This window comes from Gambusia affinis, linkage group LG17 (genome assembly GCF_019740435.1).
Source record: "Gambusia affinis linkage group LG17, SWU_Gaff_1.0, whole genome shotgun sequence".
Lineage (NCBI taxonomy): Eukaryota > Metazoa > Chordata > Actinopteri > Cyprinodontiformes > Poeciliidae > Gambusia > Gambusia affinis.
Genome location: NC_057884.1, coordinates 9,757,098 through 9,771,056, shown reverse-complemented (window position 1 = coordinate 9,771,056; position 13,959 = coordinate 9,757,098). Strand labels below are relative to the sequence as shown.

General features: G+C 37.0%; 1 protein-coding gene across 2 annotated transcripts in view; it reads left to right on the top strand.

Moving 5' to 3' along the window:
• arhgap24 (Rho GTPase activating protein 24) overlaps positions 1-13,959 on the top strand; it is a 64,089-nt gene that overhangs the window by 16,439 nt on the left and 33,691 nt on the right. For both annotated transcript variants that reach the window (XM_044144084.1, XM_044144083.1), the window contains exon 3: positions 9,370-9,457. In XM_044144084.1, coding sequence (XP_044000019.1) covers positions 9,370-9,457 — 88 coding nt within the window. The remainder of the gene's footprint in view (positions 1-9,369; positions 9,458-13,959) is intronic.

The window sequence follows — 13,959 nt, the reverse complement described above, 5'->3', positions numbered from 1 at the left end:
TCATTAACATATTCATTGCAGCCTTATTGCATCCAGGGATGATTCCTCTGAGGAATTCAGATCTGCGTAGATAAGGTTATTTGAGAAGATGTGTCCTTTTGGCCGCTGAGGGCTGGCGCACTGGGGTCCTTTACAGTTGGGCCAAACCTCTCAGAGCAACGTGAGGAATCTGAAGAATGGAAGTCAGATGGAGGTGAAGGGTCACTGAAAAGCACGCAGAGGGCAGGAGCACATGTAGGCTCGGCATCAACATGCCATCTGCCTGCCCTCACTCGTCCGTGGAGATGTATGCACGCTCAAGCACGCGTGTGTACTCACGGAGATCGCGAGAAGCGCATTCACACACGTGCACTCGTGTTTCATCTGGCTTGAGCCACAAACAAAGAGACCACTCAGGCAGCAGCAGAAATGAGATGATTATTGTAATTTAAGCCACTCAGGATGGGATCCGGGTACGCCAGCAAAGCAAGAGAGGGGCAGAGGACATTATGACCGAACAGAAGAACGCTGGGTGAATACATTAAAACAATTTAATGGAATAAGGAATCAGAGACAAGTTAAAATTTTATTACGATATTATAATTCCAGCCACAACAAGTCTGGGGGTAGATAAATAATTTAATTTCACAGGATTAAGAAGTCACATTGAACTCAGACAAAATGAAAAGTGGCGACTTCTTGTAATGGATTACATCAAATCAATAATTCAGCAGCCCAATGAAGCTCTGAAAGTGTTTTGTTTTCTCTGCATAAAATGGAAACTGCTTGACCTTGGCATTTAGCCGGGGTAAATGAAATGCCACTGGAGTTGTAGGATCACGAGTTGTGCAACAATTCGTCTTTTCTCATATTTATCAGTGTTAAAACAGTAACTATGTCGTCACTTTGATATTGACCATCACAGAAAACTAGTCGCAAAATTTGACAGCACTATAACAAAGGCAGAGTGAAATGCTAAGAAATTAACACCCCCTGATCTAATCTGATTTTGAGCCGCAGACTAAATTACTACGTTATTAAATTCATTTTCTGCAGCAGCCTAAATACACTATGTTGTCAGAAAGCCTTTTATTATCACCAAGAGACACTTCACTTTCTTGCTGTCCATGTTTGGAAAACAGACCCTGAAGTATAATTACTGTTTGCAAAGAAATGTTGTCTGGGGACAGCTTTGTTTGTCACGCTCTGCATTTTTGTGTTGGAAGGAAACTTGCAGCAAGTTTGTGCAAGTTCTGCTTTGAACAAAAGATGACGTGGCAAACAGTGTCCAATACGCAGCGAGGTGTAGCAATTTTTTTTTTTTTTCAAACAACATGAATCTTGTCCAGGTTATGTAACGTTGAATTCTAGGTGATGTACTTCATCCTGCTTTCCACCGGGAACCTTTAAGTTACATCTTTCTGGTAGCGGCTGCTATTGACAATAACATATCAACGGTAAAAGTGGGATCTTGGTACTATTCATAGATTTAAATGGAGCTGTTTTTATTGAAAATATCATCTAATTATTAATTTAGCAGGACTGATTGGTCATTGTTTTTAGCAAACCCACAATTTTGTTATTTTGAGTTTGAATTACATTTGAACTCCTGCTAAAAAAGTAAAAGAACTAGCAATTTTCATGAATTTATTTTGGTTCTCTCTCCTTATTGTATATTGTAGTATCAACTGTATAATAATATTTCAAATATATTTCATCCATATTTGGTTTTTCGTTTTTGATTAAATAGAAAAAGAATAGACAGAAAGAACAATATGAAAATCTTAGATGACATAGATTACATCAGTGGAGTTAAAAAGAAGCATTTATCTCTAAATTAGTTTGCAATAGAAATAGTGCATTAAATCTATGACAAGCTTTTGCTCTTGGTATTTTGGCCAAAACATTGACTCCCGCAAGATATTAGACAGAAAAAAAATGTTTTCAAGATATAAAGTGGGTATAAAAGTGGCTGTTATTGCCAGGTAGCATTTGTACTGCTACACAACATCCCCTGAAATTAATATTGGAAATTTCATCTGTGCTGACAGGGCGGAATAAGAGCTCTTATGAAAGCTATAAATTTTCATTCCGTTTAAAACTCAATGATATTTCTCTGGACCTAAACTGATCCATCACATGGCACCTCAAAAGGTGGTAGTCACATTCTGTTCCCTGGAGGTATTTACTGTCCCCAGATGAATCTTCTCACTGTAATAAAACCACACCTGACATGTAAATATCTCAGAGGGCTGTAGAGCTAAGCTTTAGTCTCCTATACTTGTATCGCCATTTGGTATTTTTAGTATCTGAACGCGATTAATGTTCGCAGTCTGCATATATTCCATTTTAAATGTCTCCATTCAACGTATGATGGTTATTAGTGTGATAAGTATAAAGTCTAATGATATGGAGAATTACTTGCAGCAATCACTGACTTTATAGCGATTACACTCAGTCATTCCTTTATTGTGTCTGGACACATTTTCAAGAGAAGGAAGAGTTTGGATCACTTTCATTTTCTTTATTGCACAAACAGTCACAGTTAAGAGTATGTTTGAGTTATACAGGGATGCATAGTGATTTCAGTATTTGATTATCACAGTAAAATTGTCTCGTAGGGGATGTGTTTCTGTCTTCACTACATTTTATTGATCTGTACATTTGCTACAGTTTAAGGCTACTACAAGGGATTTGTATGATCATCTATTATTCAGTGCTTTGACATTTGTATCAGATCACAAAGAATAATCTAATATCTCGCAGAGTATACAAATCCTCTTGTAAATCTGTGGTTCTGCTAGATTGAAGTAGAAAACCAATTTCTCCAGAAAACTATTGATGATCAAGATCATATTTCATTTCGCCAGTGCACCTGGTCATTCAGTAAGCCACACTGTACATCATTCTGTAAGACTTTGCAAACATTTTTATTTCATTCTCAGATCTAAGCAAGTAGATATTACACCCATAGTTTTAAGAAAGTGTCTGGGGGTGGCACCATGACAGCGTTCTCCATCAGTATTCAGTTTCATTAACATTCTGTCCTGGCAAAGTGAACAATTGCAAGATATCAAGTCGAAAGAACTCTTTGACTTTAACAGGAGTAGAATAAGTGATCAATTCCACGGCATTATACATTATTAAGAAACTTTTGTGGTGTGGAGGGACCATTTATTTGTACCCTTTTCTGTCTGTTTTCAATTTTATAATTAAAGAAATCTTCAAAGGAGATTTTATCTCATAGTGGAAGAACTATAAACCTTTTATATAATGTCCTTTTGTTTTATTCAAGGTTGCAATAATTGCTTTGGCTCTGTCACTGTTTTATAGAGTAAAATAGACCAATTTCCTATTTTGTGTGGCTTGGTATTTCCCTCTTATTTTAGACTTTGAAAACTCTCCAGCTCTTGCAGAGACCTTTTCTTGGGATGCATATTGCTCCTCTGCACCATTATAGAAATCTATTTTACCAATTATCTTACAACCGAATGGTAATTTGAAATAGTAAAATGAGAAACAACCAAAAGTGGGTGGAGTAAGCAACAAATTGTACTCAAGTAAGAGTAGCACTAACTCAACATTTTTCTACTCAAGTAAAAGTAAATAGTAGAAATTCCAAAAAGGACTAGAGTAGGAGTAAAAAAGTATTTCTTAAAAGTTTACTCAATCAGAACATCATGTAATGTTAAAAGGATCGGACAGGCAGAAAAAAAGTAACGTGCAATTTCTGGTACAAATAAATAATATTTTTACAAAATAACAGAAGAAGGGTGAAGAAGCACTTTTCTACTTAATATTTCAAAATATGATATTCATAAAACTAATACATAAGCATGTGTTAGAACAGGATATGGTACTTCTATGAACAATAATTAGTGTTTACTGTATTGTCTCAAATTCCAAATGGCTCAAAAGGCACAGCAGACAAAAAGATGACATTAGAGCAAAAAACACAGTTTCCAGAAAAGAAACTGAAGAACTGAGATTCTTGCTGCTCTTGGTGACGGTCTGAAAGGTCATGAATGCAGAAGAACAGCAATTACTGGATTAAAAAGACAGCTGATCAATGAACACTAATTACTTGTTACAGCCGAGGTTTGTGGTGTATTGACTGTAGCTCGAGATTTTGTCTGTTAGCAGTAAAAATCTGGTTTCACCTATAAAACAAACCTCTGCTTTTCTGTTCACTGCATCTTATCATTAGGATCAAACCTCCAGAGAAACTGAAGCTATATCTACAATAGTTACTTCTTATCACGATATACAGACAGTAAAAGAAAAACACACATTTTCATATCTCCATTATAATGATTGCCGTGATCTATCACTTAATTACGTGAATTATCAACTGATGATGCAGCTTTTTTAGCAAGCAGCTCTTTATTTTATGCTCATTTAGTTTCACTGTCACCACTCTCAGGAATCAAGATCTTCTTTCTTCAGTCTAAAATATTGGTTTCACACCTGCTCTGAATCACCAAACAGACTGAGAAAGCTAATATGTTTGGGATGGGGGCATAGAAATAATGGAGTATTTAAGATATTCTACACAGCAGAGTCAACATTTGATTTTAAAAAGGGAAATTGAGTCTTTTGAAATGTCAGTCCTACATCCTACTGGATTCTTGAACTTGTAAGTATAGAACTTCCTGTTTGCTTGTTTTTCTTTAATTATAATTGCAAGTATATGAAGTCTCAATATTCATTGCGATACCAATGTGTGCAATACCACAAAGGGCTGCTTGGATGGATTATTTGGTTGATAATGTGGCATTTAAACTCTGTATGCCAACATAATATCTGAGCAGATGCATAAGACTCACCATAATTGATGCACGCAGTTTATATATATCCATATAGATTAGAGTGAGAAAAAACTGTCATCTCAATATTCAACAGAACCGAATGTTTTCCTAACATCGTGCTGTAACATTTCAGATGAACCTGCAATACATTTATTTGAATGTTAGAAATAGTCCATAAACCTGTTTTAAATAGTTAAAAAATCCCTATTTCATCATATATTTTGCAATAGGGAATTTCAAATAAGTGTTTATCAAACTGCTGAGACTGACTTAAAAGAAGGAAATATTGCCCCAACAGAAGCACCAATCAAAAGTCACCTGGACAAAATCCATTCATCAAATATGCCGGACTCTTAGCAACAGTCCAGCATATCTTCATGCCGGACTGTTGATCAGCTTCAGACAACAAAAAGCTCTAAAGGCGAGTAAAGTGCACATGCAGAGGATGCATTTACTCCAAAGTGCTTGTTTCAAGAAAGTCAGGGAACGATTTAAACAAGACTGCTGCATTTCAGTTCCAAGAAAATAAAGTCAAGGAAGAACTTACTGTGCCTTGAAGAAGAATTCATATCCCATTAATTTCTTTTTTTCCACATCGCCAACTTGCAATTACAAATGTGGCATGGCAGGGGAAAAGGACACATAGTTTTCCAAAGTGTTTACACATAAAAAATCTAAACTATGCTGCGGGCATTTCTATTCAGCCAACTTCTCTCTAATCCCCTAAAAAAATTCATCTTAGATTAAGCGGTTTAGTGGTTTATTAAAAACATAAACATTTAAGACAAATTCAGATCTTTATATATATATATATATATATATATATATATATATATATATATATATAAAATTGTATTACTTCTGCTCTATAATCATTTGGGTTCATCACATGAAACCCCAATAAAATGCATTAAAATGTCTAATTTGATCAAAAGTAAATTGCTTTGATATGACAGGTGTTGTTTTAAGTGACATCTCCTAGTGAAGTGAAACAAAAGGCTTTATTCTTAAAATATCTTTAATCAGCCCATCAGTAACAGAGCTTTGACAGATAGTAAATGACATGGGGATTATAGCTCCATAATTTGCCAACCACATAAAAACTTTTCATTCATTAAATGAAAAAAGTTTTATTTGTTGTCAAGCAGTGCAGAGGCAATTGAGATTTTGCAACAACTAAAAGTTTTGTTCTCTCTTGTTTTTGTTGTTGTTGTTTTTTAAAAATATAAATAAAATAAGTAACATGTGGATCTAATTGCTCCAGTTTGAGCAGGACGGTCAGTGAACTTGTGAACATGTCATTAAAAAGAACAAAGTCACAGTCAGCATCCCGGTACTCAGTGGCAGTCTGAGGAAAACCCTGAATTTGTTGAAATGTGGAGCGAGCGCGGTGTTGGGCGCAGCCTCAGAGACAGCTTCCTGATGAGCTTACAAGCCTCAGCCTCCTGCTGTCACTTTTTATGCAACACATTTCTCTGATCCTCATGTGACTGCTGTGAATGTGTCTGAAGTTTCATTCTTTTTTTCTTTTTTTTTTGTCTGAATATAAAAGGTAATGAGTTTTGTGGAACTACACAGACTCCCGAAATGATCTCTTTCTACTTAACAACTTTTGAAAATGAAAAAAATGCAAAAAAGTGCAAAAAATAAAGAAAAAGAAAACAGTTGGGTTAGGCTCTTCAGCGAATAAATATCACTCTGCCTGCGGTCGCAAACAAGAGGCCACTGACATGTGGAAAGTGTGACGGTGGTTTAAAGCTAAATATATGTGGTATTGTCGTCTTGAGGTTTTGGAGGGACTAGACTGACATTTGTAAAATCAGTGTCCCAACGTAAAAATGCTGCATTGAAGTTATCTCTTGTTTCCTTCCAATCGATTCAACGTGCACAGCAAAAAGATACGTGTTCAATGAAAGCCAGCCCTGAAAGCTCCTTTTTAATCCAGAGTTATTGAAGCAGAGCAGATTTTCTTCCCGGCTGCCACTTCAAACGGGTCTTTTCCCTCTTCTCTCCTCCACTCCGGAGCATGCCGGGCTCGTCTTTATGACAGCCTTTAAAGCACTTCATCTGGGGCCTTAGGTAGGGTTTCTACTTCCTGGTTGTCACAGTTATGGCTCATTAAAAAGGAAACTGACTCCCTCTCAGATCTTTATAATGTGTGTAAGTCCTCAGTGCCGAAGTTGTCACCCAAGCACATCTTGTCTGAATTAGCATTGACCCAGATAGAGGTCAGTGTAATCACAGTCAGATGCTGCACTCATGAACTGAGGTTGTTAATAAAACTAAATTTCTGCGGATTCTTCAGTAAAGGGTCGGGGGAAAAAAATGTTAAGAGGACGGAGCGACATAATAGCAAACCAATACCTCATAAATATGTTGCATCAGTAGGAGAAACCTCATTTATATCATTATAAAGAAGAATTTACGTAGTTCTGTAATTCAGTTGAAGTAGAAGGAAGCTAAAAAAAATACAGACATTTTAAAAAGTCTGTTATTAATCATTGTGATCCCTTTTCACACATTTGAACTTCTGTCTTTTGCCATTGGAAAAGTGCTATGATGGACTCCTACATGTTAACTCCTCGCTGCGATGTAATTAATATTACTTCAGAAATTAGAGCACAAAGTATAGTCATTGAGTAAATATAACTCCTGGTTACCAAAAGATGATGCTAACTTGCATGTGTACTAAAACAGTTTAAACTCAATAAGAATCCTCCAAACATGCAGCAAATCAATACGAATGCACAACATTATCTTGCCACCACCTATTTGTGTTCCTGACAGAGTTGTAGATCTAGCAATTTACTTACTAATGACAAACTACCTGCTGGCATTCTTGAACCAATAAATCTATTTCAGAGCCTTAGAAAGGATGCTCCAGCAGCTAATAATTTGAAACGTCTTTCTGAACTCTGGGAACCTTGCAATGAGTTAAAGCTTCACAGTTTCTGTTTGCAGTAAGTGTTGCATCCTGTCCCAAAATGGCCAGTAAGATGCTCTTATAGTCTAGTAAATGTGGTGAAGACTGTGTAGCTACAGATGTTTATGTGTTGAGTGCATTCATCAGCTCTATTTATAAAAGTTTTGGAATAATAGGCAAGTCCAATCATGTTGAAATTTAAAAAAACAATTGAAAGTCAATATCGAGTATAGCTATGTTTTTAAAAGAATGATATAAATTCAATGGCTGCGTTTGAAATCTTGAGTCAGCATAACTAAAAATGTGAGACTGAATAATTATTCACTGATGATTTAAAACACACTTTCTTATTTGTGAAGTATTTACTGTGTGTGTGTGAAAAAAATGGATTCTTAGCATTCAGTCTGTTGAACTATTTGTAACAGGCAATATGAGATATTTTGTTATATTTTGTTAGTCGCACAGTAAGTCCCCCCCTCTCCAGAGAATACCTTATCAGAGGACAGAGCATTGTGTTTGTTTGATTTTTTTGTAAGATAGTAGAAGCAGGAGCAATTTATGAAAGATGCTTATATGCTTATAATGCTTATATTTAGGTATAATAAAAGCTGGAACAGGTGCAGCAAAAGATTTAAAAACATGTTCAAGCTGATCTCAGATCTGGTATCAGTGTTGAGTAACAGGTCATTTATCATTCAGTTGTTTTATCATAAAACAATTGTCTTAAAGTATCCCTTTGCATGACTACTTAGTGAACCTTTGTTTATAACTGTGGTTATTAGCAGTTGAGGTTTATGGATGCATCCCGGTCTACCTGTGATGTTGACAGATTCACGAGAATGAAGCAACGAAATTACTTAACTTAAGGGGAGCCGACATGCTTTAAGCAAGAGAGAAACAGATACGACTAATTAGATTAATCCCTTCAACATCAAGCTGTGTCACAAGAAGAGAGACCAAATTTGGTCATTTTGAAATCTGCAATTCAAACATGTAAAGTTGCTGGGTGTGTCCGTATCACACACAGCAACTTCTAAAGGGCTACTTCACTTAACATCACAACACTTGCATTCAGTTTTCATTGAGAATACCTTATATCAGTACAGACTTTAAAACAATTTGACTCCCTCTCCCCAACACATTCAGTTTCTAAATACAAAGACAAAACTTCTTGCGTAAATCTAGCAATAACCACATTTGCATTAGTCACCAAAACTGAATTGTGCTGCAGAAAGTTGCTGATGCTCTTGTTATTTAAATTGTGTGATGCATCATTTTGGACAGGGCCGAACCAGAGAGATACAATCCTTCGCATTTTTGTCACTTTGCCACATCCGAAACCACTTAAACCGATCATCCTGGAACACCCCGGAGGACAATACAACCTTTACAATGGAAAGAAATGTACATTTTTAAACCAAATTTCAGTGAGATGGGAGCTGAAAGCCGCTGAGCTCAGGAACTCAGGTTATTCACTAAAACAGCTGGATGACTCAAACAGTATGTGTGATTCAATTTATGTAAGTCAAGTTGAAGGTGTCAACTTGACCCTCTGCAGTGGGAACTGAGGCAGGACTTCATCAATGAACAATCAAGGCCAACCTTTCATTCGCCAAACAGGGAAGTGTTGCTGATGAGTCTGTTCTTTGTTTTCTGCAGGGTGTTATTTCTTTACCAGGAAACAAAGTTTCAGAACATCCAACCAGCGGAGATGAAGGAGGGAAATTTCTTTTCGAGGTCATTCCAGGTAAGATCAAAGCTCATTTAAAGCCTTTTGGGTTTCACTGAGCAGTGATAGTAATGCCTCGTTTCCACTAGCTGTATGACACCCCCACTGGGCAGGTGGATAAACCCAAATGAGTACTGGAACGTCACACTGATGCTATGACGAAAGTGACACACTGTTATGTCTTGTGCTTGTTGCAAATTGTGATGTTTATCTGTCCTTTAATCAACTGTGTTGTGTGAATTCAGTAGCTCTACAGTTACCCTACTCTGCCATTGTTCCCTACAACTAGAACGACTCAGGAATGGGCAGTACTTGTCAGTGGTATGGGAAATAGATCTAATAGAATATCGACCGAACCGCACTAACTCATACTGTACCACTCAGTGGAAACGAGGCAGCAAACAACACCAAGGCAGGAAGGAATATAATCTCCATTTATTGACTTGTTATGTGTTTCCTGCCCAGAGATTATTTTTTACTTTGTGAATTAAAAATACACAAACTAAGTCCCTTGTGTTTCTAACATTGTATATCTTTTTGGTTGTATGCACTCTTTGAGGGCAAAGTTTGACCTGGCATCCATTTGACTGACACTGCTGACCGAACCAATATGGTAATCAGAGATACAGAGCCTTGCAAAAACTATTCATATGTTTATGAATAACATTTGAAGGCAGTGGGTTGTTCTGGAATATATTTAAACCCTGATCCTAACCATGCACCATTTTAGTTAAGAAGAAAACCAGGTTAATGATTTATCACTTAAAATCCCATTAAATTCACAGTCATGACATTGCAAAGCCTGAAAATACTTTCGCAAGGCAACACAGACAACTTTGAAAGTGGCAGATTGCACCATAAACGAAAGTTGGCCTATCCCACTGAGGAGAAGAAAAAGAATCTTTGTAAGGTAAAAATGTCAGAAACGTTCGTAGACACAGCTGTCGCTGTCAGAGAGTAAAGCTGTGCCAAAGCCCAGCAGAATACACAGGATGTGAGCACCAACCACTTGTTCTTTTTTTGTATCAGTCTGTCCCCTCGGGTGTAACCAAGCGAATACGTCTTAGATGACACTAACATGCATGTAGCAAGATGATTTCTCACCTAATTTGTGACCAAACGTGGTGCGGAAGTGAAAGTGGGCTTATCAGAACCGATACATACTCAGTTCAGGTGTGTGTCGTGTTTTTTTTTGTCTATGGCAGTTAAAAGAAGATTCACTTTCCCCAGAAATATAAATAATTTTCTGTAGAACTTTCATCCTAAAATTCAAGCTTTTGTTTCTGATACTCACACAGACGTTTTACAAATGCGAGAAGCTGTTTCGAGGAATTGTCAGAAGCAATATATATATTTATATATATAAGAGCAGAATCTAATATGTATTAGAGCAGAACAGTATATATATGAAGTAAAAATGGCAGGCTCACCATGTAGCAACGTAGCTTCACATAAAAGCTGAACTCTAACAAAGGGTGTAATAAACAGCAGTTTCACTTCTAAAGGAGGACAAAACATTAACATCCTCTCAGCTTTGTTCACGGAAGATAATTCAGCTTCGACATTAATTACCAACACTTGGATTATATATATATATATATATATATATATATATATATGTTTCAACACTGGCATGTCTGTTTCTGAACAATCCCATACATACCATCTACTCAATGTGACATGTCTAGTTCAGGTTGAACCTGATCAATCAATCAATCAATCAATAAAATTTTATTTGTATAGCACATTTCAGCGGCAAGGCATTTCAAAGTGCTTTACATCAAATCAAACTCAGAAACACAATGCAACATAGAATCAATAATCAAAACACGACAATAAGTCAAGTTCCATCAGTAAATTTGTAATTGATTACGTTTCAAATACAATCCTAAACAGGTTTGCTCTGATCGTTCATGCCACCACATTGTGTTGAGTACCTGCCTGTTAAAAGCAGCGCTCTTCCACAGATGTAAAGAGAGGCAGAGCAGCTTCCCCCAGTTTGCACCATCTTCTGCTCCCCTCCCCTTCTTGAGGGTACAAGTACATGACTTGTTATGAGACATCTCATAAAAGAGTTTAAGAGACCCAAAGACAGCTAATGAAAGGAAAACGCCACACATTTATTCCACTGCTCTAAATGCGGTGCAGCATTTGGGACAAAACTCATACAGACGGGAAGTGGGAGCGGTCGAGTTGGTGGGGGGGAGTGGATGCTAGAGATCCACAGAGAAGTCCATTGTCTTTTAGTCAGTTTGGGGGGATAAATATGAGCTGTGTGTCTGCTTGCTGCTTCAGGATGACTGCTCCTCAGATTAAAAACATGGCTCTGAATTCTCAGCTGCACTGGAAAGCCTTACCCGCTACCTTCTGTGCACTGGAGAGAAGCAGGAACGAGTTTTGACAAAGCTCACTGAAAACATCTCTGCTACTTTCACTCACCTGCATCGAGAGCTCTCAGATGCTATTTTTATTGCTACCCCTTATTCACGGCTCTCTTGTTCCACATCTGGGCAATGTGTGTTAAACCTGCAGAAATAGGCAAACCACACTGAAAACAATGTTTAGACTGGAAGCATAGTGTCTTTTTATTTTTAGCTGTGTAACAAAACACCAAAGGGAAAACTGCTCTTTTATTTGCTCACTTAAAGTAAGACTTGTTTGTGTTCCCGCCATTGTTTTTTTTTTTTTTTCTTCTTCTCTATGCCAACATGTGTGTGCTCAAAAAGTTAAATGTCAGGATATTCCTGCCAGGGGTGATGTTTTTGTCATGAAATGTATGCTTTTAAGATGAGGTTTACATTTTGGAAAAAAACAAAAAGCTATATTGATTTGTAAATGCACCATTCACTTGATTACCTTCTTAGAAATTCATGTTCTAATAGGATTTTAGAGTCTTTAGTAAACAGGAAGGGATGACTAGGAAAATATTAGATATTTCTCTTATCTGAAATTCAGATCACAACTTCCTGCCACTCAGGTTCACTGTGCGCTTTTATCTTCAGCATAATCCTCTAAAGAATGCCAGGACACATCAAGAAGAGTAACTAAAATGAACTCCGAACACTACAGTCAGCAAGTAAGGAATTCAGACACATGATTCAAGCTTTTTTATTTTATCACGCCATCAAATATGAGTAAATAATAATTATTTTCTGGTGATCTGAACCATCTATATGCTGGAAATCATGGCAGGAAACAGTCCCTGCTGTGTTTTTAATGAAGAAACAGAGTGCTTGCTTTTACCCAAGCCCCAGTAAACTCTATGCTTTTGCTGTATTATGAGTTTCTTTCCGTTAGCCTCGGGCCCAGTCTTTGGTTATGCATCTCTTGGAAAGGATGGCTGGTTGAATAATAGAAAGTAAAATGTTGCAGTCTTTTCCATCTCATAATGCTGGCCTTCTTCATTTGATTAGTAGAAAAATAGAATAAATTCTTAAAAAACAAAACAACAACAACAACAACAACAACAAAAACAAGAGAGATGTTGCTGTGCACCACCGGCTGAAACATTGTTTAGCTCCAGAACATTGTAATAAAAACAGAACAAAAGTAATTTTGCCCATTTTGAACGGAATTGAAGTCAGTGGTGATTGGAATTGAAAGGTTATACTGCCCTCATGTGTCTGTTTAGCATACAGCAGTTTTTGAGCAACAGATCGCCGCAAAGAGACAGCAGCATCAACTTTCAACTCTGGCAGGTTTAAGTAAACAACATTTTCAAGGGGATAACAACAAAACAAACATTTACAGTTACTGCTAAATTTTATTTTAAGACCATTATGTTCCTTATTTGGCTTTCATTTAGAACTACTGCAAAATCATGATAGTTCTGTCAAGGGAATATTCATATTCAAACTCGGGTTCCTAAGATGAAATTTTGTACAAGCAATTGGAATTTAACATGCAATCCCTGAACCTACCTAAGGCTTCTCATTAAAGAACCCTGGGTCTTAGTGACTGAATGACAGGTTAATGCAACAGATAACTATTGGCGACTGAAGACAGACATGCAATTTTCTAACCACAGACAAGGCTACTGTTTTTAGCAACAAGGTAATTTATAGTCTGGCTAAGCTGGCAGGATGACTGAAAGCACCAGAAGCCGATGATTAAATGATGGATGGAAGAATTTAAATTAAACAAATCAGCAGGGGAGACCTTTAATTCTCAGAGCAATTATTCATCTTGTTCAGAGAGAAATATGACAGACTGAGAATTTTGCCCTGCAGACGCCAGTATTTTAGGCGAAGGAAGCCCATGTGGAGTAGTAAAGAAAACATGAATCTGTCACACTGACATTGAACTGTAAGGATATATTGAGGTATTTTTTTTTTTAATCAACGGCTGTGTCATATTAGTTATGGACAATGTGCATTGCTGACACTTACTGCACGGATGTAAATTTGTGTGTGGCCTTCGAGTTTAGCCTTCATAAAAAAGCAAGTGCAGCTTAAATTTTTACCATTGCTTATTTATACATTCTTCCTCATCCCTACTGCACCAACCTGCACAGTGGAAAC